Genomic DNA, 27,960 nt, shown 5'->3' with positions numbered 1-27,960 from the left:
AACTGATTTCGGACAGACTTCTGAGGCAGCGTAACAGTTTAATGAGCTACAGCAAAATAGAGCGAGCTTTGGTGAGAACTAAACAAGTATTTATTTACTACAGTAGTAATTTCTCACTAGAAATGACATCAGAAGTTGATCAAAAATGTACATTTACACACAAACTGACCAGAAACCGCAACTTTCAAAGGCCATCTTTCTTTTTCTAGCTCAACTTTCATGAATGGAATGCATAGGATTGTGTGATATCAAAGGCAGCAAAGGATAAATCTATTCTGACTTCAAAAATCGATCAGATGAAGGTATCTCAGGCGACAGGAAGTGATGCTAACATTGGATTCAGACGTGCCTTGATGCCATCCTATATTGGAATGTGTCCTCCGAAGGCAGCATTCTTACGTTTTCGGATGCAGCCCTTGAAAGTTATAGGCAAGCGAGTTTGATCAAGGTTGAAGTTAAACTCTGTAGGAAAGTGGAGGGCCAGAGTTGAGAACCCCTGCTAGAGAGTTTTTTAGCTTCTGTCTAGGATTTTTACCAGTAGGGCAGTTGATCAGCTGCAGCACTAGGGGGCGCCGAGTGACAATACCAGAGCCACGAGGCAGAAAGTCCCTAAAAAGAAGATGAGGCAGCATTCATTGAGTCACATTTTGTTTTGTTTTTGGATGCAAATTATTATATTAATGTGCATTTCTAGCATACAAGCACATTGTATTTAAATCTGAAGTATAAATAAGCAATTCAAATAATAAAATAATGAAGTCATGCTGTTACATTTAGATATGCTTTTATGAGTCAATAAAAGGTTATAGTATTTAAATTCTGTGAATAAAAACTCAGTGATTAATCTAACGATGACTCTAAGTGTATGTTCACACTAAAACAGCTCATCATGAAAACCAGATGTACTGAAATTAAAAACATGTAAGTGCTAGTGCTGCTCTAGCAGTGAAGTGCATAAGACATTTTTGTTCTAGATTTTAGTGTCATTAGTGTAATTTTTCATACATGTTTGCCACTATAAACCTCTCTTAGCAATGAGACATTTGGAGACAGGGTTGGAGAAAGGTGTGTGAGAAAGTGCTGTATGAGTTCTGGCCATTAGGCAGAAGTGCTTCTAACATTAGTAGTTATTCTTAGAAAGAAAGAAAAAAACATGTAATTGCATTTCACTACTGACCACAACTTTTATGGATTTCCAAGACTGGATGTTTACAAAGTACAGTTCACAATCTAATTTCACAATCTGAATTTTTAAGTAGCTAATTTGATTTATGTTCTTTTTACAGTCCAATTGACCGTGTTAACATAATAAAGCAATCATGAAGGTTATATACAGGTATCCTATCAAAATAGCCTTTTATATTATCTCTGATCAGATTCTTTGATTCTCCAATAAACTGCAAAATGGCATATAATAAAAAATATAAAAATTAGTTTTCAGAATGATGACGTTTGTATGATCAGTAAATCGGGCCATAGACTGTTTATTTTTGGACTTCTATGAATTAAGTGCTTTAGTTGTTGTCCATATCCAAACAGCCCATATTTTGCAAGATACAGTATAAGGAAAGACAAGCCAACGTACATATATAGTACATATGCATATATACAGTAATGGCCAAAATTGATGTTCGAACAAGAAAACTGACCCTTTTTGAAAACTGAAATCTTCACCCTTTATTCAGATATTATTACAAATTGTTAAAGATTTTGTAAGCATATTGCGTAGTTGTGATTGGAGTCAATTGTTTTATTTGTGATAACGCAATGAACCATTTCAAATTGTGCAGACATACTTTTTGGTCAGGCTGTCACACAAAGAGATTCTGAACACATGCAAAAACGTCTCGGGTTACTGGTGTAACCCTTGTTCCCTGAGTGAGGGAACGAGACGCTACGTCGAATGACGTGATGGGAACCCTCTGCATGATTGCGTTGTGAAGCACTTCTGTATCTAACCAATGATGAGACGAGACGTCAGAGGCGGGTGACGTCACGGACCAGGAAACTATAAAGCATACCCAGAACAAAGAACGCTAGCTTCTGGATTATGGCTGAAGCAAGACGCTCACAGGTACGCTGGGGGTACGGCAACGGACGTAGCGTCTCATTCCCTTACTCAGGGAACAAGGGTTACACCAGTAACCCAAGACGTTCCCTTTCGTGGGGACCAACGACGCTACGTCGAATGACGTGATGGGAACGCTGTCCCAACTACGCCGTATCACCGAGTACCTGTCTGTGATCTTGTAGACAGAACCGAGGAACCCGGAGTAGAGCTTATGTCTAGGTTGTAAAACCTGATGAATGTGTGCTGGGATGACCAACCAGCTGCATCACATATATCATTCAATGACACTCCTGACATTAATGCCTTAGAGGCCGCCATACCCCTGGTGGAATGAGCACGGACAGCTAGAGGACATGGCTGTCTGGCTGCTTCATAGGCGAGTGAGATGGCCTCGACCACCCACTTACTCATCCTCTGCTTAGATGCTGGGCCCCCTTTCTTAGGGGACCCATAACATACAAACAACTGGTCTGTTTTTCGCCACAGGGCAGCTCTGTGGACATATGTATCTAAGGCCCTGACGAGGCAAAGCAGATTGCTTTTCTCCTGATCCGGATCTACAAAAGGAGGAGGACAGAAAGCCTGGAGTACAATAGGACCCGGGACGTTGGTGGGGACCTTTGGCACGTAGCCAGGTCTAGTGTGCAGGAAAGCCTTAACCATACCAGGCGCAAATTCCAGACACGAAGGAGCAACCGACAGTGCTTGTAAATCTCCTATCCTTTTAAGAGACGAGACTGCCAGAAGAAATATCGTTTTCAGAGTGAGGAATTTTTCTGACACCTCTTCTAGTGGTTCGAAGGGAGCCTCAGCTAGCCCCTCTAATACTATAGCCAAGTCCCAGGCTGGAGTTCTTGTGCGCACTGCAGGCCTCAGCCTCAGCGTGCCACGAAGGAAGCATATGACAAGAGGGTCTCGACCCACCGAGAAACCCCCTACAGGAGCATGATAAACCGAGATGGCTGCTACATAAATCTTCAATGTCGAAGGATATAATCCTTCCGAGAACTTTTCTTGGAGGAACTGAAGCACAAGGCTAATAGATGACTGGACAGGGTCCGTATTGCATTGACTACACCAAGTAGAAAACAACTTCCATTTGTATGCATATAGCTTCCTTGTGGAGGGAGCTCTGGAATGCTGGATGGTCTCCACAACCTCAGTTGGGAGACCAGACTCTATGAGCCTTGCCCCCTCAGAGGCCAGGCCCACAGTTTCCATAGTTCTGGGCGGGGATGGAGTATTGTGCCGCCTGCTTGAGACAGGAGATCCTGCCTGAGAGGAAGCTCCATTGGAGAGCCGTCTAACAGAGACATTAGGTCCGCAAACCATATCCTGGTCAGCCAGTACGGGGCCACCAGTATTAGGCTGACCCCTTCCTGACGTACTTTTTCCAGAACTCAGCCTCGGCCACGTCTGTAGCATAGCATCCAGCCCCAGAGGTGCTGGGTACGTTAGGGAGTACCACAGTGCCCTGGAATATAAGCTGCTTTCAATGAAAGGAACTTTCCCTGGGCCCACAGGAGGATCCGATGGGCCAAGTTGCAAAGTTGGCGAGACCGCAGACCCCCCTGATGGTTGATATATGAGACCACCGTCGTGTTGTCCGTGCGGACCAACATGTGATGGTCCCTCAGGTCTGGGAGGAAGTGTTTCAATGCAAGAAATACCGCCATCATCTCCAGCCGATTTATGTGCCAGGAGAGCTGATGGTCGTCCCATAAACCCTGAGTCGAGCGACCACTCATGATCGCCCCCCAGCCCGTGAGGGAAGCATCCGTCGTATGCATTACGTGACGACGAGAAGTCCCCAGCACAGGTCCCTGGGACAGGAACCAAGGCTTTTTCCACATGACCAGAGCACAAAGGCATCGCCGCGCTTCGTGAACGTGCGGGGTGATAAAGATAGGCCGAAGGGAAGAACCTTGTATTGGTAAGCTTCGCCCCCGAAAGCAAACCTGAGGAACTTCCTGTGATGAGGATGGATGGATACATGAAAGTATGCGTCTTTCAGGTCTATCGCCACAAACCAGTCCTCGGACCTGATCTGTGGGATAATCTGTTTGAGTGTAAGCATTTTGAACTTTAACTTTCGTACAGATCGATTTAGCACACGTAAATCTATGATCGGACGTAACCCTCCATCCTTCTTTGGAACAATGAAGTAGCGGCTGTAAAAACCTGACAGCTTGCTGGGAGGAGGAACCCTTTCTATAGCTCCTTTTTGCAAGAGTGTCATAACCTCTTGTTCCATAATCAGAGACTGCTCTGGGGTCACCACTGTGGGAAGAACCTCGGCGGCCGAGAGCCGAACTGTATTTTGTAACCCTGTTCTACGATGAGCAGCACCCATTCCGAAATGTTCGGGAGACGTTTCCATTCTTCCATAAATTCTACTAAGGGAACCAGTCTCTCGAGACTGGCCTCTGATGTTTTCTGAGCACTTGGCTCGTTGGTCTGACGCGGCGCACCGGCAGACAAACGAATAAAGTGATGACCGACCCTCCTCGGAGGATCGGCGGAGACCGCTGCGCCCTGACGCACACTGGGTGGCAGGGTTGGCAGAACGGCCCCCTGAGGGCGCCGAAGGGGAACGGGTACCAGATTTTTGAATACCCGAACCCCTCCGGGGGGGGGCTGCCCTCGTGAGTCCCGGACAGCTGGCGTCAGGACTTTTTCTTTGAAGAAGAGTCAGGCGCATAGAGCGCAGCAGAAGGCCAGTGTGGCCACCCGTGCTCCCCCGCAGAGCACACTGGCCTTCTGCTGCGCTCTATGCGCCAAGGAGCCGGCTATCGGCTGAGGCTGCTCCCGCTCAGCAGCCCCAGGGGGATGAACACGGCGGGGAAGGAATCTCTGGAAGGCCGCTGATTGTTTACCTCCTGGAACCTATCGACGACAGATGACACTGCGTCACCGAATAGGCCCCCAGGAGACAGCGGCGCATCCATGAGGATGTTCTTATCTTTCTTTCATGTCCGACAAATTGAGCCACAGGTGTCTCTCCGTAGGCTGCCATAGAGCGGCCGATTGATTTGGCCGTCTCCTTGGTGGCCCGGAGAGCTAGATCTGTCGCCCTTCTAAGCTCCTGTATAGACTCAAATGTCGCTTCCCCGCTTTCATCTATCTCCCCCAGCAGGTCAGCCTGGTAAGCTTGCAAAATAGACATAGTGTGAAGGCAAGCTGCAGCCTGACCTGCTGCCGAATAAGCCTTGCCCACCAAGCCCGATGTCGTTTTTAAAGGCTTAGTGGGCAATGTCCGGGTCTTGAGGGACGATGCAGACTCGGGCGAGAGATAGCTCGCAAGCGTCTCTTCGACCCGAGGCATCGCCCCATAGCCGTGGTGTTTCAGCCCCACGATGTTACTATATGTTGATGTTTGAGGGCTGAACACACGATACTGAACTGGTCTATTCCACGACCTCGACACCTCGGTGTGGAGGTCGGGAAAGAACGGCAGACCCCGACGCTGGGGTAGTGACCGTGCGGGGAGAAAGCGCTCATCAAGCTTGCTTTTTGGTTTCGTCTCGCTTCTCTCCGCGGGCCAGTCTATTTTTAGCTTATCGACTGCCCTGGTCACCACCTCCAGCAGCTCCTCATAAGCTGGAGATGAGGATGGCGGGTCCTCATCTCCAGTCTCGACGCTCACCATGTCAACCTCCTCGGAGGAAGATATGTTGAGCGTCGGTGTCTCCCTCCGGGGGGAAGAAACCGCAGCACGTGCTTCCACCACCAAAGGAGAGACACTGGGTCTGGCAGGTAAGGGGAGCGATAAGGCTGGGCCCGTCTCTCCCCCCTCTGCCAAATCCATTTGTGATCCCCACGAATGAAACTTCCGCTGTGCCTCTGCAGCAGCGGGACCTGATCCGCGGGGAACACTCGCCGCGGCACCCTCCTCAAAGAGCGCCCGGCGTGATCTTAACACTCTGAGAGTGAGCCACTCGCAGTGTACACAGACAGCCCCCTCGAGAGCTGCCTGTGCATGCTCAACTCCCAGGCAGACAACACACATCTCATGTGTGTCCCCACCCGAGATGAATCGCATGCAGGGAGGCACACACTTAATGAACTGCTGCTTGTTAATTTTCTCCGCCATTTTTATATATATATATATATATATATATATATATATATATATATTGTGTCTTGTGAGTGTTTTTTGACGAAGAGATCACTGTGTGAGAAACGGGACAGACAACGCTAAATAAGACACACAAGATACAGAGAGCGCTTGCTGAAGACAACAGAAGCTAGCGTTCTTTGTTCTGGGTATGCTTTATAGTTTCCTGGTCCGTGACGTCACCCGCCTCTGACGTCTCGTCTCATCATTGGTTAGATACAGAAGTGTTTCATGACGCAATCACGCAGAGGGTTCCCATCATGTCATTCGACGTAGCGTCGATAGTTCCCACGAAAGGGAACTACTTTTGCACAGAAAAATAAAACCTGTAGCTACAGTTTTACCAAAAAGTTTTTTTGTCAGATAAACACCTTAACCAAGTTGAGTGTTTTGTTCTTCCCTCATCTTTAAAATATTTTAAAAGTATATTTTGATGGTTTAATTGAACTTGTATGTCATTAAAGGCCCACTGAAGTGCCTTGGAACGTGCAGCTTTATTCACTGTGTTGACATAATTTCCAATGAAACAGAAAGACAGGGCGGGATATATCTAGAAGCTTTTTTCAAAATAGCCAATAGCTTTTCGCCTAGATCACAGCTCGGCAAGAGCCGTTGAGCTCGTAAAACTCAGTTTTCCTCATAATCTCTAACCATTTCTCCTCCATATTGCTTTAAAATATAGCATTGTTTCTAGAATTTAAATGTGTCAGAACATTTTATGGTCTGTACCGACTCGCGCATATGATCCGTCAGACTGTGCTCACGCTGCGGCGGTTCACGTGACACTAACGCGGAAACGGACTTCATTCACATCAATGGAAAGCATATTCCTTAATCGTTCCCTATCCTCTTTGCACTAAGCACTATGTGCCATTCACCATATAGAAACTAGTAAATGTGTGAACAAATGATCGATTTCAGCTGCAGCTTCAGCGTGTTTATAGTGTAGGAGGGGGCGGGATTTCAGATTAATGAATTTCAGAAATGAGAGACTAAAACTATAAGTTTTTAATGATTATATCTCCTAAATGCAAATTTTGTCATTGGTTTGGAACACACCAGCTTATTCATAACCTTAAGACTAACATATTCATACTAAAAGCTAAAAAACTTTCAGGGGGACTTTAAAAACAAATTTCCCCTTACAGCATTCACTTTTGGCCACTACTGTACACTGCCGTTCAAATTGTGTGGTCTCTGTAAGATTTTTTAACGAATTAAAAAAAAAAAAATACAATAAAAACAGTAATATTGTGAAATATTATTTGTTACAATTTAACTGCTTTCCATTTGAATATATTTTACAATGTCATTTAGTGACATAGCTGTATTTTTAGCAGCCATTACTCCTTCATTACGTCTTCAGTGTCACATGATCCTTCAGAAATCATTCTAAGATTTGGTGCTCAAGAAACATTTCCTATTATTAGCAATGCTGACAGTTGTGCTGCTTAATATTTTTGTGATTTTTTTTCAGGATTCTTTGATGAATGTAAAGTTCAAAAGAACAACAATGTAAATGTCTTAACTGTCACATTGATTATTGCTTGTTGTACAAACCACACTTGGTTTGTAATGTTGCTGATGTCTGATTGGTTTAATACAAGCGTTAGAATCATGACCTCTGAAAAAAATAGGTAGCCACTTTTGCACTTAAAAAAAGCAGCCTAGAACCAAAAGTTTACTAGTATACATGACCAGCTTAATGCTGCATTTCCCATTTACACACACACACACACACACACAGAGAGAGAGTGTCTTATCTGCTCATGCAGGCTGTTAAATAACCTGATAACCTGCTGCTTTCTGCCGGACTGCACCATCATGTAATTAATTGTCACGTCATCATGGTGGTGATAGTCCACATCAACGTGTGCTTCCGTTTTAAAGGCCATGTCTCATTCATAATGACATCTGTCTAATAAATTGCACCATAAGTGTCAGTGTGGATGAGCTCATGTTCATTCAACTGTATGATACGCTTCAACTGATTCATAAGTCCAAAGAACAGTTTGTTTGTGAGGAAATGAATCAAGAAAGGAACATAGGCAAAGCTATTTTGAATAACTGTTTTTCATACAATGAAAGTCAGTGGAGTTCGAAACAAAATTGCACCCTATTCACATTCATTCTATAAATAAATAAATAAATAAATAAATTAGGCATTTTTCTAAATGTCTTCTTTGGAAGATATTTCAAAAGTTTAGAACAACAAGAGCATGAGTTAATGATTTTGGATGTACTGTCCGTTTAAAGCTACAATATGTAAATTATTTGAAGCTAGAGGTCGCCTATAAAACAAAGGCAAAGCTTGATGACGCCGAGTTTGAGTGCAGAATCTTGGGAAATGTCGTCTTCACCTCACAGCAAGTGGAAAATAATCGGCATGAGACTCGAGAAGAAATCATGTTCATGGATAAGATTATTAACGTTACTGTAGTATGAAGCAGCGCAGGGCCGAGTGATGTAGGAGCTGAACGAGGCTGCTGGAGTGATTGCTAATGAGAGACGAATGCGACACATACCTTGTGAGCAGCGAAACTTTTATTATGCCATAGTTGCCAATTCCACTTCTTCCGGTCAAGCGTATGAGGTAACACAGCGCTATTTATCATATTAGATACATTTGACTGTATTGAAAATGATGTTATAATGTTACTCTGAGTTACAGTAAGCTAGATTGATTTTAGAATATCATAATAATAAATGCTGGGTGGCTTGTCTTCATAAATGGAATGCAATTAATTTTAACACGTATTGTATGATGGAGAAAATGCTGTATTACTTAGCTACTTGACAAAATAGTGTTGTTCTCTGAGGCATGGTAAAAGCATGGTTCTCTCGGAAAATGGTTCTATCAAGAAAACTAGATTTAAACAATAAGACTAAACGTGTTAAGCTTTATAACAATAATTTGTTTTCTGTCTATAAATGTAACCAAACAGTTGTTCCTTTGTCTAATAAAACACGTAATATATTAAAGCGTCTTTAGTGTTTCCATGGTTTCTATAAAATAAAACCGAAAACCGAGGGTAACGCGGATATGACGCCATTGACAGGCGACTCCAGGACACGTCCCGTATTCTTGGTTAAAATCGCGATTTTCTCACGATTTACAAATAGTTGAAAACATTTGGGATATTGTAAGTACTCAACTGAACAAAATATATAAACTGGCCTAGTGATTTTTGGATATTTTACTGCAAAAATCTTTATCATATTGTAGCAGTCACATATAGTACGTAGGCAATGCATTTCATGCCAAACAGCTGTCCTCGTACAGCATTTTGAAGTTCCTCCTTGTAACAGCTGTGAGCATTGTACTGCCAGTCAATGGATCTGTTTGTGACTGACAAGCTTGACAGACACTTTAGTGTCCACAGAGCTCACAGTGTAGCATGAACAATAACACTGGACCTGCTGAATAACAATGAAGATCTATGAGACAGCAACAAACATCACAACATTAATAGTTAGTCTTAATAGCATTTAAGTCTACTGCCAGTTATATGGATCTATGCATGTTTTAGTGTTCAGATTTAGAGCCAGTGAGATTTCTAGTCCCCATATGAGTCATCCCTCTGTGTTACAAATACAAACACTGGGATGGGACATTTACTGTCTTTTGACCCTAAAACAAACTTAAACTAACCTAAGGTGGCATCCTTTCGAATGGAACTCGATGCTGAGTCTTGGTGTTGACGCTATGGGAACGCTTCCACATCATCCGGTGTCTGAAGTATGTGTCCAAACACAGCAATCTTATTGGCTGAATGTATAGATGTGGTGACGTAGCGCAGCTACAATTCAATCCTCCATTGTGTTATGTGACTGTGAAATCAGTCAGGAGTTATTTCGTACAATGGCAGGGTTGAGTTATAGAATGTGTGAAGCCATTGCAGGGAAAGTACAGTTAGACCACATAAAGAGCCCAATATGCTCAATGAAGACCAGGGGCCGTATTCACAAAACATCTTAAGGCTAAAAGTAGCTCCTAACTTGCCTATTTAGGAGAAACTCTTAAAAATAATGGGCGTGTCAGTCCTAATTTTAGGACTCCTAAGAGTATTTCAAAGCATTTTAGCGCTAAAACTAGCTCCTAAATCTGTGAAACGTTAGGAGTAGTCAAGAGGACTCCTAAGTCACTAAGACCAAATCGCAAACAATCCTAATCCACCCAAAGACACTGTACACCATTAGGCAACAGCAATAGAGCCTTAGGTGCTGAACCTTTTCTTCATAAATGCAATACATATTTTGATTTATATATTTGAATTTACGATCAGACACCAAAAATAAATATTTAATAAAAAATAAAAAAATGCCACTACCTGTGGCAGTTGTTTTTATCAGTTCATACTTACAAATGATTAAATAGAGTAAAAAAAATATAATAAGCGTATTTGGCGTGCTGTCCAAGGGGATGGAGGGCTCCGAGCTTGGAATTTAGCCCAAACCCAGAGTTCTGCCTCGTATCGCAGCTGAGAGTGAGGAAGGAACGGGGTTGCGGAGGGATGCAGAAAACTGTCGAGGTAACTATAGGTGAGTCGGCTCTCGTCTGAGTATATATACCTACACTCGAGCTGATTAGATAGACCATTGGAATGCGCTCCTCCCAAACTTTGTTTATAAAACTTAATTTGTCGCTTGAATTCTGAATCTCTCGAGACGCAGACATGTAAGAGGCTGACAATTAACTGAACATATACTAGTTTAATTAGTGACACTTAGCCTACATTTTAAAACCTTTATTTGAATATAGCAACATTTTTATTAAACAAAAATCTTTTTGAATAGGGCAACATTTGTATTTTAAAACCTTTATTTTAATATGGAAACATGATACCTCATTCTACAATATTTCTATGATTAAATTGCTGACAGAGACTCCTCCCCCATCAGCCAATCACTGTAGGCATAGTTAGTAAGTGAGTTGACATCATCCATAGCAATGAGGTCAACCCCACCCTTACTCTTAGCTTAAGACTTCTCTCTATTCCTTAGTAAAAGTTTGTCTCAGCAGCTTTGTGAATAGGTTTAAAGAGAAAATTCTTAGCTAAGAACTTTTACTGCTATTTAAGAGAACTCTTAGTGGTAAGATAAAATGTTTTATGAATACGGCCCCAGGAGTCAAAGTTGAAGTTCAATCAGTTGTCAGTTGACTCATAGGGAAGAGCAAAAGGTGAGAGTGGCCTCTCGAGCCCCCTCTCTTTGCCACTCTTCTGGCAAAAGGGGGCATAGAACATGTATCCCTCCCAGAAAGAGACACAGGGTTTTACAATTGGCATTTTATAATACTGAAAAAAGATGGGGGTTTGCATCCAAGTTTAGATCTACGGGGCCTGAATCGTACTCTTCAGGCATACAGATATAAAGGACGCATTCTTTCACATCAAGATCTTGCCAGAACACGGGAAGTTTCTCAGGTTTGCTTTCGGGGGCGAATCTGACCAATATAGAGTACTTCCTTGCTGCTCTGGCCCCTGTGTGACTTCACGCCATCCGTGTACTCAACTATATCGATGACTGGTTGATATTAGCCCAGTAGGAAGAGCTAGCGGCAAGACATTGTGTTTGCTCATATGAAGCGTTTGGGGCTCAGGTTGAACCTCAAGAAGAATCTGCTTTCTCCAAAACAGAAAACAACTTTTCTAGGGGTAGTGTGGGAATCGACCATGATGCAGGCACACCTGTCTCCTACACGTTTAGATTCCATCCTAACCACTGTGAGAGACAGGGCCAACAGCTTTCAGTTCTGATAATTCAAAGGCTGCTGGGTCTCATGGAAGTAGCAGCCAACGGTATTCCTTTGGGACTACTGCACAGAGTCAGACCTCATCAGTTCTGACTCAAGAGAAGAGGATTCCATCCTCTGAATCATCCTTCCAGAGTAGTAAAAGCCACGCGCCGTGGGCATCATGCTCTTCAGCTTTGAAAGACACCAGAATTCCTCAACAGAGGCCTGATATTAGGGGCATGTGACAGACACCTCTCTCACAGGCTGGGGTACGGTTCTCAATGCCCGACCAGCCCGTGGAATGCGGTCACCAAGAAGCACATCTTGCATTGGATTACTGATGCTATCACCCTCTTCTACGAGGTGCGTGGTATGGCTTTGCCTTTAGGGGTCAGGGCTCACTTCACTAAAGCATGGCCTCTTCCAAGGCACTCAGCACACATTTATCAGGTTTTATAGTTTAGAAGCGGAGACCATTGTTGAGTGCCAACTTGGATCAACCCTGAAGGACTCGAGAACTCTGTGCATCTACTTCAGACAAATTTAATCTGTTGACGCGCATTTCTGGAATCTATTTATGGACTCTGTGACGCGCTACACTACTGCACAATGTCCATATGTTGAGCCATGCTTTTATTCAGCAAGGATGCATTTAATTGATAGAAATTGACAGTAAAGACATTTATAGTGTTACAAACGATTTCTATTTCATTTCAACATTACACTCAATTTCAAAACAAAGTTGTATTTATTTGTGATATTGTGAATTTGCTTATTTATTCTTATTGTATTACATAACATTATAGTAACTAAATCAGCACCACCTTCACAGATTTTTAAAGGCCCACTGAAGTGCCTTGAAACGCACAGCATTATTCAATGTGTTGAAATAATTTCCACTGAAACAGGAAGACAGGACAGGACATATCGATCAACTCGTTTATATCACAGCTCAGCCAGAGCTGTTGAGCTTGGTAAAGCCGCAGTTTCCTCCAAATCTCTAACTGTTTCTCCTCCTAATTTCCTCCATATCGCTAAAAATATAAGATATAAAAATATAAAATATAGCATTCTGTGCAGAATTAAAATGGCTCTGATACGTTTTCTGGTATGCACTCGTGCATATGATCTGCTCTGTGCTATCGTGTCTCAGAACCGGAGCAGACTATGTACTCACTGCGCCGGTTCGCGTGACACTAACGTGAAACCAGATTTCATTCACCTCAATGGAAAGCATGTTTACACTGTCTGAATCGTTCACCGTGCCATTCACCATATAGAAAATAGTATTTGTGTTAACAAATGACCGATTTTAGCCGTAGCTTCAGCGTCTATTTATAATGTAGGAGGCGGGACGCTTTAGATTCTAGAGAGCATTTGATTGGACAGAAAATCTGATTAGAAGCGTAAGTACAGAGTGATGTCATCAAAATCATTGATCCATATTAGCGGAAGTGAGAGATTGTAAGTTTTGAATGCTTATATCTTCTAAATGTGAATTTTGTCATTGTTTTGGAGCACACTAGCTTATAGATAATAGTAAGTAGAGCTGCACGATTCTGGATAAAATGAGAATCACAATTTTTTTGGTTTCAAATTGAGATCACAATTCTCCCACGATTCTGAAAATAAAAACTAAACAAAATAACACATCATTTACTAGTGGTTCTGACAAAATATTAATTGCTGGGCTCTAATTGCTGGAAAAAAAATGTTTAATTAATTTGAATGAAGTCTTTTTTTAGTGGTTTTGAATTAATTCAATGACTCATTAATAAATAGTTTCATTACTGGATGAATCAGTGTTTTTGAACGAATCTTTTGAATGAATTGAATGATTCAATGACAAATACATTTTTTAACAGTCACTTGTCACCACCTAGTGGCATAAGATGTAATTGATACAACCATTATTTGAAGCGCCAAGTTCGTTTCAAAAGGTTCTTTGCTCTATTTTGTTTGCTATCACAGACATCAGTGTTTATATCCTAACTTTAAACTTTTATCTCAGTACTTCTGTGATAATTTGAATACACAAACACAGATTTGAATGTTCCGGTATGATTTTGTCAAAGGTTTAAAAGACGCGTGTGAATCGTTGTCATTAATAAAATAAGATTGAGTGGGTTTTTGAATCGAGATTGCGATCTTTTTTCAATTAATCGTGCAGCTCTAATAGTAAGGCTAACATATTCCTACTAAAGGCCAAAAAACTTAAATTTTGATTTAATGGGGACTTTAAAGAACTATCCTTGGTCCTGAAAACAAGCAGAGCTCATCTGGCTGTGTGCCAGACACAAAATATTTATGGATGTTAATTAGTAAACCTGTTTAAGAAGCCTGAGGCAGATATAGGCTTATAATGAATAAGACATGTGCAATAAGACAACAAGAATCCCATTCTCTGACTCACCCTTTAATATTAAAGGGTTAGTTCACCCAATTTACTATTAAATGAAATTTCTGTCATTAGGTACTAATCCTCATGTCGTTCCAAACCCGTCAGACCTTTGTTCATCTTCGGAACACAAATTAAGATATTTTTGATGAAATCCAAAAGGTTTTTTTTTTTTTGTCCCCCATAGAAAGCAATGTAATTACCACATTCAAGGTCTAGAAAAGTAGTAAAGACATCGTTAAAATAGTCAATGTGACTACAGTGCAGTGGTTCAACCATAATATTATGAAGCGACGAGAATATTTATTGTGCGCAAAAACAAAAATAGCGACTTTATTCAACAATTTCTTCTCTACCCTGTCATTCTCCTATGCTGTTTACGTTGAATAGACCATGCAGCGCTTCCGTGTTCTACGTCAGAGCGCCGGCTCAGTATTAGCCGGCTACTGCGTAGGCAGCATCACACGCATGCGTCGTGGTTCTGGTTTGGTGTGGAGGAACTTGACTGGCCAGCACAGAGTCCTGACCTCAACCCGACAGAACACCTTTGGGATGAATTAGAGCGGAGACTGCGAGCCAGGCCTTCTCGCCAACATCAGTGCCTGACCTCACAAATGCGCTTCTAGAAGAATGGTCAAATATTCCCATAAACACACTCCTAAACCTTGTGGAAAGCCTTTCCAGAAGAGTTGAAGCTGTAATAGCTGCAAAGGGTCGGCCAACTCCATATTAAACCCTACGGATTAAGAATGGGGTGTCATTAAAATTCATGTGCATGTAAAGGCAGGCAGGCGTACCAAAACTTTTGGCAATATAGTGTATGACACTCTGACACCCGATACGAGCAACCAGTGAACATTAAACCTTGGACTTATTCCCTTTTATATCAGCGGCCTCTGAATGACGTTTTGTCTTGTGTGTATGTTCAACAAAACCATGAAAATCTAATGGAAACATAATAACATTATCTGAGGTATATGTGATTAGCTGTTACTGTAGCCCGTAAATTAAAAATATATTACACAATATTTCGCACTAAGATCCTTTCTCATAAATACATAATACAAAAATCTCGCTCGCGCTTATGATGCCCAAAAATGCTGGTGTAGATAGGCAGCTCGCTAGAATAATGGCCTCGCGAGGACACACACGTCAGCCATGAGCATCATTCTGTCACTCTCCTTCACGATGCTGCTGCCAAAAACGGGTGTACATGTCGAGAGACTTTGTTAAGTTTGCATGTACCGCAAAATCATGGTAAATCATATAGTAAAAGAGATTTATTTTGTCAGTTAAGCGTCAATGCCTAACAAATTCACCTGATTTATGAGCGTAACCTGCCTGAAAACCAATGAACTCCTCACTGCCATTGATAAATAACTCTATATTATTATAAATAAACATTGGTTTTGGTGCATATGCATTATAAGTGATTACTGAATAAGCTTGTCTCCTGTGTAAGAGCAATTAATGATACAGGGATAGTGGATGTCACGATGGATGTAGAGTGATGCTGCCCATCAATTTGTTATCAGTCACTTACTTCCCAACGAAGTTCTCCAATACCGAGCTTTTTCCAGCACTCTGGCCACCGACCACCGCGATCTGAGGAAGGTCCAGGTTGGCATTTTGTCCGATGGCAGAGAAAGCATCCTGCATTCTGTTTACCAGAGGAATCAAGTCCTCCATTCCCCGATTGCCCATCTTGTAGGATAAATAATAGGCTCTATTTCACAGTGAATGAAAACAACGATGAAATTGACCCTGAACGGAGACCTAATTGGCAGGCCTCGCAATATCTAAAAGCTGTCCCTTGCAGCGTTTCTTCCAATTTTCCAGGCACCTTGGCGAATCGACATACGTCCTCCCAACGTGCTGCTCCCTGCCTGTTCACCACAGCTATGAGATCTGCAGGAGCGATGCGGTGATGAAGCGCTGGATGCTGCAATACCGTTTCCAGCCACTGCTTAAGGAAATTATCGTTCTTCAGTACAATGTTTGTGATACTTGTTGTATAAAACAAATCAAACCTGAATGACACTAAAAATAAAACATAGGGCATAGGCCATAGATCTGTTCAGTTCACAAAATTTGCATTTTCACGCCATATGTGTTCTCTCGTGAGGTGCTTTTACAAAAGCAGTTTTGGTTTTAAAGTCACCATGAAATCAAACTGGACTTCCTGATTTTTGTGTTTTTGAATATTACAGTATAAATTATAAATTATATATCTGTGCACATCTATTTAAAAAAATCATTGTAATCTTGAATCAAAATATCTTCCCCTCCCAGTCCTTGCAGAGACTTCTTTTTGATGACGTGTTTACTGTCTGGAGGGCAGTACAATGCAATGAATAGAGTGGTGCAGGGATGCCTACAGTATTTTTGGCCAACACATTTTTGTAGTATCACCCTGGTTTCCTCGACAAAAACCGAATAGGATTTTTCCATTGGTTTTTGGATTATTGCAGAAAGTAAGGTCTGTGACTATAGCCAAAATCTTATGACTATTAGACGTTTTATTCATCATGATAATCTTCACAAATGAACACAACTTTTTATGAATTTTGAAGCGTAAATACAATCGGCAGAACTTGAAGACAAAAGCTAAATGTAGGCTCACTAGGCAATAAATTAACTACCCCAAAGTACTTTAACGTCACCATCACTAAGCTCAAGGCTGAAAGTTTGAGTTATAGGGTTATAGTTTGCAAAAGTGCAATATTAAACACAACACGGCTGTGAAAGTGGACTAGTGAGTAGATGAGTTTACCTGTTCGGCTGATGACGTTTAATGTCCCCGACAACCTCTGTGGTCCCATTTAGCCACTTGTTAGCAACTGCCTTTACAATACAAATAAAACCTTTAACAAAATCAAAAGAGTGTATTACTGATGTATTTTATATCATAGAACGAAACATAAAAATATATCGAGCTTGTGTTCACCACAGACCTTATTTCAAGCGTTTAACCAAAAACCCATTAAAAAAAAAACCTATTGACTTGACTTCAGGATGATGGAACCAGATGTGCTAAAATGTCCTAAAACTCGTTTCCGGGTTTTGGCCTATCCCGACTGGCAAAATCAAGTCCCGTCCCACATTTTGGGGGGAATGGGGAAAAAAAGACTACTCGTAAAATAATGTTTGTTGTTAACTGTATCTTTTTATTATAAAAACCCTCAAACATTAAATATGAGGAAGCTTACAAACATGCATTACTAACAAACAAGGACCTCAACTACCCCAAGGATGTGAATTTAACTTCTTGACAAAGTAGTCAACCATTTTAGTCCCTATGTAGTAGCAACTTGGTATAAAAGCTTTTTCAGGATAAGATCCCTCCACTTTGTGTCTATCCAATGAAGTAGTACTTAAATAGAAAGTAGGTTACCAGTAGGCTACCTAATGTACTAGAACCTAACAAAATAAATACTAGAGGCTAAAAAAGTACTGGTAGCATGAAAATAGATAATTTTTAGGAATTAATTGTTAAATTGGTTTGCCTTATGGTTTATTGTGACCTGTAACCTGTAACAGTAACCTGCTATTATCAGTCAGCTTAGTTTTCTCTGATGAATTTTATTGCACACAGGTTGTCAGTACACACACACACGCACACGCGCACACACACACACACACACACACACACACACACACACACACACACACACACAAAACATTATTTGTAGTTTTGTATTTTTAAAACAAAAAGCAATTTTCTTGAGAATTAAATTCTTCTTCCGAGCCGGGTGAGGGCGCACTAGCGTGAAATGTCTGCAACCTCCAAACCATAGTACCAGAGGAAGAGTCATCTACCATAAACAAACTGATGGAGTGAAGCTTTTCATATCAAAGGTGCGCTGTTTTGCACGTTTCTGTTACGCTGTACATTGCAAGTTTTTACAGAGTTCACAGGCTAGTATTACGGCTAGTATTAGAGCTGCCTCTTGCTCTCCATAAAGCTTTGTCATAATATCCAGTGCTCTCTGTCTCAGTCAGAAGGTGCAGTGCACTCTATATTCAAGTGCAACACCTTTGAGCCTTCTAATTTAAAATTAATATGCTTGTGTTTTAATTTATCAAAGTATTTCTGTAAAAAAGCATAGAAAACTGTCAGAAATATGCTCTGGGCACGCTCAACCACTTAAACTTTATTATTGCTTATTTATTTACACAATGGCAAGGTCAACAAAATGTCTAACAGTATAAAACCCAATGGATGAAAATAATGAAGTAACTTTTCTAATATGCTATGTAATGGTTTGTGTGCCCTGTTTTAAATAGGCACCTGGGATAGATGCATTGTACAAGCATTAAGAATGCTGAAAATCAAGCAGAAGCAGCAGCTCAAGCAATTTAAGCAGCAGCACATGCAAAAGATGCCTGGAACAGCCATGTTAGAGCCTCACCGGAGGGGAGCACCAGTTGCTTCACTCCCGTATTCACCTGATTGTCATTCTCCTCAACAGAGGCATGTGCATCCTGGAAGACGGTAAGGGCTTATATTTTGTGGAAAATGTTACTATACTATACATGAAGACAGTTATTATCAGATTGTTTTTTGCACCTCTCCATCTCTACATAATAATGTAAGTTTTGCAACCGTTGAAAGCTTTAAATGATTACCTGGATTTGTGCTTTTTGTGAATGTGCATCAGCTGTCAAACAAATAATCACCTGGTCATGTCATTTTCTTTCTCCAAATACCTGTGTAACAGACCATCAGCACCAAATGGCCCTCCCCTTCTTCCTTCAATCAGACCATGCCATAATCCCATGCTGCAGCAGTGTGGGCTCATGCACTCAATGCCAGGTAAAAGATTCACCTCATCCCATGTTCTGCTGTTATACTATATGTGTTAGATTTGACTATTTTATAACAATATCCATTTGTTAGTTAACAAACACCTGTGCATAACCTCAGATTATATCTCTTATTCTTTGTCTTTTCCCTTCTCTGAATCATTATAGATGTGTCATTCAGTCACACCAAGCTGGTGTCAAGAGCATTTCTAGATGGAGGGGTCAGGCAGGCTATTCTTGGGCCTCCTCCCATAGGCATTCCAGTAAGAGACCTGTGCATGAACTTTGCAGCTGATCGTTATCCCCATCCATGTGGATCACACATCAGTACTAGTATAACTGTCCTTCCTCATTAAGAAGATTTACACTAATAGGGACATATTAACATCTTTAATTGGTTAGTTCACCCAAAAATGAAAATTCTGTCATCATTTACTCATCCTCACATAATTTCAAACCTGTATGACTTACTTTCTTCCTGCTGAACGCACACAAAAAAGATATTTTGAAAAATGTTGGTAACCAAACAGTTTTGGTTACCTTTGACTTTCATTGTATGGACTAAAAAAACACATTTCTCAAAATATCTTTTGTGTTCCACAGAATAAAGAAAGTCATACAGTTTTGGAACAATATGAGGGCAAGTAAATAATGTTTTTTGGGTAAACAATCACTTCAAGCCCTATTCACACCAAGATTTAGGATTAGAAAAAAAAAAAAAACACCTGTATTATTGTCATTTTATAATAAACATGTCACTCTCTTTTTTTCTATCTATATCACTGCATTATTGTGAATAAAATTTGTACTATCAGGTCACTATGGTCATTATGTTAGATGGCATTAGTTTAATTTTCAGTTTTCATTGAAGCAGATGAAATCTTTATTAAATTGTATCTTGTATTTATGACCTTTTGTCATAAATGGCTTTTGAAATGGCCTTTAATGTGTATTAAATTATAAAGCATTCACTATTTTTTGATTATGTTTACTTGTGTTGATTGAGATGGAGCATTGAGCGTGTTTCACATTTCTTTTGTTATTTAAGGAGAGTTCAGCGCAGAGCCTAGACAGAAAGAAGGAGAATGTGCTAAACATAGCTGGGAAAAGTCATGGACAGACGAAAAAAACAAGCACCGATTCAGACATGGGAAAAGTGGGTGAGTACACACTAAATGCTTGAGGGGATTCCTCTACTTACAGTAGACTATTAACCAGTTGTGCATTTATTATAAGTTTTGTTAAATTCTATGTAAAGATCCGCAATACATAAATTGTTCCTTCTCATACCCTAAATAAACCCAAAGGTACAGTTGGACAAATTCAGTCTTCAGTCCCAGAACAAGCAGAGCCACCTTTGAAAAAGCACAGAGGTCTGAGGTAATCTTGCCTTTACCGTTATTGTTAAAAGTGGTTTGGTTTGGCAGCCAATGTGGCTTTTTTTGTGTTTCATACTCTCAAAACTTGACTGCCTATTTTGAACAGGTCAAATGAACTGGGGGAAGAGTCTGCAAAAGGAGATAAGATACAGCAGCCACCAAAATCAAACTCTTCAAGTGTTTCAGACCGTGAAGGTATTTAGTGACTGTGTGTGTAGCATGCTATATTTGGCTCTTCAGCCTCAGGCAAACTACAAATCCACTGAAAAAAATTCACTCTCTTTGTTTACTTTTGAATTATACTGTTATCAAACTCTTCATCTGCAAACTTTAACATATTATATACCCTTGGGTTGTGTTGAAATGTTGAACATACTTATATTTCCCCTCTAAATGATGCAGAGGATGATAACGGCTCTGCACAACTTGAAGAAGACAGTGTTGATCAGAACAGAGCAGCAGAGGTGCAGTATCAGTGATATATTTCCATCTTTACCTCTGGACATTCCCAATAACATCAGTACATCTCAATTAATGCAACTGAATACTAAATGCACTGAATTTACTCTGTTTTAAAAAATATTTTGACACTTAAAGGGTTATTTAACGTAAAAATGAAAATTCTATCATTAATTACTCACTCTCATGTTGTTACAAACCTTCGTTCATTTTCGGAACACAAATTGAAATCCGAGACCTTTCTGATAGTTCATGTGACTATAGTGGTTCAACATTAATGTTATGAAGCGACGAGAATACTTCTTGTACGCAAAAAAACCAAACACTTTATTTAACAATTTCTTCTCTTCTGTGTCAGTCTCTGATGCTGTTCACGTTGTAAACACAGTGCAGCACTTCCGGGTTCTACGTCACAATGCTTGCTTAGTATTGGCCAGCTTCTGCGTCAGCACCACACGTAGGCGTCATGGTGCTCATGTGAACAGCGTCAGAGACTCTGTTAGACTCTGGAAGTGATTCATTTTTTGTTGAACTAACCCTTTGAATGTTTTCAGATTGTATAAACCAAAGACACATGTATGGTAATGCATGTCCAATTGTGCAGCACAAGAAATATTATACACTACCATTCATATGTTTGGGGTTGGTAAGATTTTTTTTATGTTTTTGAAAGAAGTCTCTTATGCTCATCAAGGCTGCATTTATTTGATCAAAAATACAGTAAAACAGTAACATTATGAAATGTTATTAAAACTTAAAATAACTGTTTTCTATTTTAATATGTTATAAAATGTGATTTATTCCTGTGATGGCAAAGCTGAATTTTCAATAGACATTACTCCAGTCTTCAGTGTCACATGATCCTTCAGTGTTGAAAACAGATGTGCTGCTTAATATGGAAACTGATAAATTTTTTTCTTTGATGAATAGAAAGTTCAAAATAACTTCATTTATTTGAAATTAGGTTTTTATTATCCAAACGTGAATGGTAGAGTATGTGTTAGCAGAAAACCAATGTTATAGAATCACTTACCTTCTGTATCTGTGCAAAGGTGTGTGCAATCTTTCAGTTTCTCTCATGACCTTGTAAACCTGGTAATCCAGAATATCAGAAAGGGACATGATGTAACTCTCTGTAAATAATGAAGCTCCACCCATAGGAGTTATATTCTAACAAAAAATTAATCTGCCTTGAAAAGAACTCCACCTCAGAACAATTCTGACAACTTAATCAACAAGAGCTTATATTGTATTGAACCTTGAATACTTGTTTAATAAGAGCTGTGTCGTTCAGGTGCAAGGTGTTGGTACGTCTCTGAAGGTGACTATCCAGCATAGCAGTGAGAGTCGAGCCTTCAGCACTTCACCTGAGGAGATGGCAGCAGGTGTAGGCCATGATGGCGAAAAAGAGAGAAGCAAACACATGGTCAAATTCACCTGCCACATTTGCAACGTCACCTGTCCTGACCAGCAAGTAAGACTTCACTGTATGTAAATGAGGAGAGGAGTCAGTTGATCATGGTGTTTAGTGAAGTGTTTGACCTCTGCAGGGCTTCCAGAGTCACATGATCAGTTTAGATCATCAGCAGCGAATGATGGAAATCCAGCAAGTGAGTAACACCTTTCTGGCCACACTGTTACCCCAAACCCAGGAGTCCCTGCAGGGAACAAACAGGTAAGCGATGCTCTCCATACTTTAAAGGTGTAGAGTGTATTTTCAATAGGTTAACTTACTCATAAGCGAAAACGAACACTGCAACTCTGTGGTAATGTCAGAACTACTGTCGAGTCAATAACAGTCCGAGAGATACAAGATGATAATAATAATAATAAAAAAAGAACATGTGCCAAGTTCATAGAATTGTAATCTTTGTCTATGTTGGTTTCTTATAATTATACAAAATGTTTGATTTAATCAACTTCAATCAAATTTTTTTTGCAACAGTCTTTGTTTTCAGCATTGATCAGTTTAATGCATCCTTGCTGAATAAAAGATAATTCTTTAAAAAAAAAATCTAACTGACCCTCAAATTTGAATGGTATTGAATGTTACTCGCATTTAAAATTTCAAATATCAAGTATGGCTTCATTGCAGGTATTGTAAATAAAAAAAATAATAAAAAATGAGAGCGTAACACTGTATTTTAGAAAACAATTGTTTTTTGTTCTGTAATAGAGAGAGGAGGATGGGTCATCAGCGCTGGTGTCCTACCTGTCAGTGTCGTTTTTCTGGTGACCTCATTGAGCACAGACGAACAAAGAAACATAAGGTGATCTTAAAGGGATAGTTCACCCAAAAATGAAAATTATTCCATGATTTACTCACCGTCAAGCCATCCTAGGTGTGTATGACTATCTTCTTTCAGACGAACACAATCCAAGATACATTTAAAAATATCCTTAGTCCTCCAAGGTTTATAGTGGTTGTGAATGGTCGGCCAAGTTCTGAAGACAGAAAAAATGCTTCCATCCATAAAAAAATGAATCCATATGTCTCCAGAGGGTTAATAAAGGCCGTTTGAAGTGAAAGGATGCGTTTTTGTAAGAAAAATATCCATATTTAAAACTTTATAAATTCAAATAACTAGCTTCTGGCGGATGACTGTACGCATACTGCACACATCAGTTTGGGCAGAAGAGCAACCTTTGACCTGACACGATGACGCAATGACAAATGCAGAGGTGCAGAGGAGAGAGCAAAACAAAACACTGGTCACGAATTAGAAGTTTAAAATGAGAAATTTTAAAGAGAAATATCGGAGGATTTCGATATAAGAGAAGAGGAGCTTGAGTTTGTTGCCCAGCCATATTTGTTTGAACCGCGAGAGGTGTCTAAGCTTACGCTACTTCTACGTTCGCTGGAAGCTAGTTGTTTGAATATATAAAGTTTTAAATATGGATATTTTTCTTACAAAAATGCATCCCTTCACTTCAAAAGGCCTTTATTAACACTCTGGAGTCGTATGGATTAATTTTTTTATGGATGGATGCATTTTTTCTGTCTTCAAAATTTGGCCTACCATTCACAACCATTATAAACCTCGGAGGACTAAGGATATTTTTAAATATATCTCGGATTTTGTTCGTCTGAAAGAAGTCATATACACCCAGGATAGCTTGAGGGTGAGTAAATCATGGAATAATGTTCATTTTTGGGTGAACTATCCCTTTAACATTAACAAAACAAATATCACCATAATCACTACAAAAAATATTCATATAAACTTGAGGAGTAGACTTTAAACCACTGACTGTATAAAATGTTGTCTTGTCTCCTCATTAGATGGCAAAAGTGTCTTCAAGACCTTTCTGTACCCTGTGTGAGCGCCACTTTAGGACTCCTCGCAAGTTTGTTGAGCATATGAAGTCTCCTGAGCACAAACATAGGGTTGAGGAGGTTTGTGTCTGTATTTTGTAGAAATTTGAATGTAAAATTTATTAAATGATATTCAATAAGACATCTCTCTTAACACATTTGTTACAGTTAAGAAATGAGGGTGACCCAGAAGTTATGGAGGAGCTCATAACAGTGGATGCTATTGGCTGTTTTGAAGGGGAAGATGATTATGAGGAGGATAGAAATGAAGAAGAGGTTGCAGTGTTTGAGAAGGTTAGTTGCAGGACTTCATGTGCTCTTCTAAATTTGAGTTTCTTTTGGTACTCTGGAGTTTTTAATTGAATTTTGTTCATAGCATCCTACTCATAAGGAGATTGCTCTAGAAGAGATGACTAATTATGAGACATATGATCCAGACACACAATATGGTGAGGACACACATCTCCTCTAGGTTGTCAAAGAACAGTTTCTGAGTAACTTAACAGTTCTGACTGCTTTCTGACCCTCAGGCACTAGTTTTGTGGTGCCTGTTGCTGGTTTCCTCTGTAAGCTGTGTCACAAATTCTACCACTTTGAGTCTTCTGCACGGGAAACTCACTGCAGGTCTCTTATGCACTTCCAGAACTTACAGGTAAGGAATATAATGGAATTAGTCATTTGACGCTAGTGGTGTATGCAGTTTTTCCTTAATGTGCATGCCATTTAAGAGGTGGGCAAATCTGAAATCAGTGATACTACAGTAATTCATTCATTAACCATTTCAGTCGTATCCTACTCTTGGTGATTCTATGGGCCACCTCTTGCCATATGTGAGAGACTGTCCATGAATTTTCTTGGTGATGCAGACACAGGGAAAACATGCAAACTTCACACAGAAAGGCCTCCTGGCTCAGCTGGGAATCGAACTCCTTGCTGTGAGGCGACAGTGCTACACACTGAGCTTCCTACACAACAATAATAACCTGGTGTAAAAGTGACACGTTCAAAAAATGTGATGGGCCAGTCTGATTGGAACTTTCATTAATTACATACAGTCGTACCTCAAATGTGAATTTTGAAGCTGCTGTAGTTGTAAATGCCTACACTACTGTTGAAATGTTTGGGGTCAGTAAAATGTTTTTGAAATAAGTCTCTTGTGCTCACCAAGGCTGCATTTATTTGATCAAAACAAAGTAAAAAAACATAATTTTGTGAAATATTTTTGTCCCATTTAAAATGACAGTTTTCTATTTTAATATATTTTAAAATGTAACGTATTCCTGTGATGGCATAGCTGAATTTTCAGCAGCCATTACTCCAGTCTTCAGTGTCACATGATCCTTCAGAAATCAATATCTAATATGCTGATTTGGTGCTCAAGAAACATTTCTTATTATTATCAATGTTAAAAACAGTTGTGCTGCTTAATATTTTTGTGTAAACCGTAATGCATTTTTCAGGGTTTTTGAGGAATAGAAAATTTAAAAACAGCATTTATTTGAAATAGAAAAATTTTGAAAACATTATAAATCTCTTTACTGTCACTTTTGTTCACTGTAATGACTACAACTATACATAAGACTTAAAGGGTTAGTTCACCCAAAAATGAAAATTATGTCATTTATTACTCACCCTCATATCGTTTCAAACCCGTAAGACTTTCGTTCATCTTCGGAACACAAATTAAGATATTTTTGATAAAATACGAAGCTTTATGAATCTTTTGTTTTGAATCAGTGGTTCGGAGCGCGTATCAAACTGCCAAAGTCACGTAAACTATTGAAGTTTCAGAACACTTATGACATAACGAAGCCTCGTTTACTGAAATCATGTGATTTTGGCGCTCTGAACCACTGATTCAAAACAAATGATTTGTAGTTTCGAAGCTTCATGAAGCAGTGTTTTGAAATTGCCCATCACTAGATATTGTGGAATAAAGTCACTATTTTGTTATTTGTGGCACACAAAAAGTATTTCCGTCGCTTTATAATATTAAGGTTGAACAACTGTAGTCACATGAACTGTTTTAAATTTTAAAATTTAAATTTAAATTTTTAGTAGCTTTCTGGGCATTGAAAAAGGGAGTGTTATTGCTGGCAATGGAGGCCTCACTGAGCCATCGGATTTTATCAAAAATATCTTAATTTGTGTTCCGAAGATGAACGATGGTCTTACGGGTGTGGAACGACATGAGGGTGAGTAATAAATGACATAATTTTCATTTTTAGGTGAACTAACCCTTTATTGTGTATGACGAAAGAGAACCAGACTATAATTTATTTATGAATTGAAAACTGTTTTCTAAAAACCTATAGGATGTTCCCAAGGGAGGGCAAATTAGCCATTATGGGTTGGCCTACATTCACTACTGACAAACATGTCTGTGTAAATAATGTAGGAGGAACTAATATAAATATAAAATGTTTAGCGTTGTATTTGATTTTCAGAAGCATAACACCCTGAAGATGCAGAAGAACTGTGAGAGTGATGCCTCATGTAGCAGCTCAATGGGGGACCCTCGAGGCCTGGAGCTCATTGCTTCCTGCGCTAATGAGACCATGATTTCTAACAGCAGCCAAGCAGATCTCAACAGATCATACATCAATTCCTCAAGAAAGCACTTACACTCAAGGAAGCTTAAGCCATCTAAAAGAGCTCACAAATCCAAGACTTCACTCTCAAAAATCTCTGTGGCTCCACAGAACCCTTCCGTGGTCATGAAGCACTTAATATGTACTCCACGTTGTGGCTCAAGGTCAAGCCAAGAGTCACACTGCCAAGAAAGCAATAGGCCTGACTCAAGTGTTCAACTACAGCAAACAGAGTCCGGTGAAAAGGAAAAGACATCCTGTGACCCTGTGCATTACTCAGAAGAGCTAGAAAATGTAAGCGCAACACCCACATTCAGTTCGTGTCATGTATTACAGTTGAACTCAGAGGAGAATGTTACAAAACCAATTGAGGTTAAAGAGACCGTAAGCAAAGACCAAACAAAAAATATCCTTCATGTTCATAAGAGTCCATCAAGTGTTTTCATGAAAACTGTGAAGAAAACCTGAGAGGAAAAAAAAAAAATCAGTTGTAATAATTGTAAGATTAATGTTTATTTAAATTCAGAGATATTGTAAATATCTTTTGTTTTCATTGCATTTTATTTTATAAATAATTATCAATATAATAATTGTTGAACAAGTGTTTTATTTATTAATACGATTTATTAATCTAGATAAATGTTGTTAATTGAATTGTAATTTAATTGTTCATTTTTATTCATAATACATTAATTTGTACAACTTATTATAATGTAAAAAATGTATTACCCAAAATAAAAAAATATGCTGTAAAAGTATGGATAATTGTTAGTTCATGTTAGCTATTGCAATAACTAATTTCAATGTCTAAAATCTTATTGTAATGAGCTGCCATATATTTATGTGTATGAATTTGAATTTGAATTTGTCCATCAGTTAAACTGCAGGTCACAATTTGTCAGTGGTTAAAGAGTGTTTATCCCAAAGGTTTTTTGAAAGCACATTGGTCACCTTCATTTAACATTGGTGAAGAAAAGGAAGTAAAACTAAAATGTCCAGAATTGTAAGTAAAACAGATTTCTTGTTAAAAATCCACACAGATATTGTTTAATGAAATAAATGTGATGACAATTTGTTAAAATCATC

At 39.7% G+C, this 27,960-nt stretch overlaps 2 protein-coding genes across 13 annotated transcripts in view; one reads left to right on the top strand and one right to left on the bottom strand.

Moving 5' to 3' along the window:
- dnm1b (dynamin 1b) overlaps positions 1–16,257 on the bottom strand; it is a 50,719-nt gene extending 34,462 nt beyond the window's left edge. For 6 of the 10 annotated variants that reach the window (XM_051893779.1, XM_051893775.1, XM_051893777.1 and 3 more), the window contains exons 1-2: positions 15,867–16,256; positions 536–609 (exon numbers count right to left, since the gene is read on the bottom strand). In XM_051893779.1, coding sequence (XP_051749739.1) covers positions 536–609; positions 15,867–16,027 — 235 coding nt within the window. In that variant the 5' untranslated portion in view covers positions 16,028–16,256. Of the gene's footprint in view, positions 1–535; positions 610–15,866 lie in introns of all 10 variants that reach the window. The other 4 variants (XR_007930236.1, XR_007930237.1, XM_051893781.1 and 1 more) reach the window with 2 other exon arrangements.
- A 1,841-nt stretch (positions 16,258–18,098) lies between these two features.
- ciz1b (cdkn1a interacting zinc finger protein 1b) lies at positions 18,099–27,943 on the top strand. Of its 3 annotated transcripts, none has more exons than XM_051893795.1 (16): positions 18,099–18,181; positions 18,611–18,818; positions 19,045–19,139; positions 19,298–19,392; positions 20,178–20,289; positions 20,437–20,509; positions 20,615–20,703; positions 20,911–20,972; positions 22,262–22,441; positions 22,518–22,642; positions 23,144–23,237; positions 24,251–24,364; positions 24,452–24,577; positions 24,660–24,732; positions 24,814–24,935; positions 26,731–27,943. In XM_051893795.1, the coding sequence occupies exons 2-16, from the start codon at positions 18,646–18,648 to the stop codon at positions 27,340–27,342; spliced, it is 2,145 nt and encodes a 714-aa protein (XP_051749755.1). In that variant the 5' UTR covers positions 18,099–18,181; positions 18,611–18,645; the 3' UTR covers positions 27,343–27,943. The 3 variants fall into 3 exon arrangements, with proteins under 3 accessions (XP_051749755.1, XP_051749756.1, XP_051749757.1); XM_051893796.1 differs by having other exon boundaries at positions 19,298–19,462; XM_051893797.1 differs by having other exon boundaries at positions 24,660–24,935; positions 26,731–26,806.
- The last annotated feature ends 17 nt before the right edge of the window (positions 27,944–27,960 follow it).

Source organism: Ctenopharyngodon idella, chromosome 5 (assembly GCF_019924925.1).
Source record: "Ctenopharyngodon idella isolate HZGC_01 chromosome 5, HZGC01, whole genome shotgun sequence".
In the NCBI taxonomy this organism is placed as follows: Eukaryota; Metazoa; Chordata; class Actinopteri; order Cypriniformes; family Xenocyprididae; genus Ctenopharyngodon; species Ctenopharyngodon idella.
The sequence above is the reverse complement of the archived record's forward strand: the minus strand, read 5'-3'. Positions and strand labels throughout refer to the sequence as shown.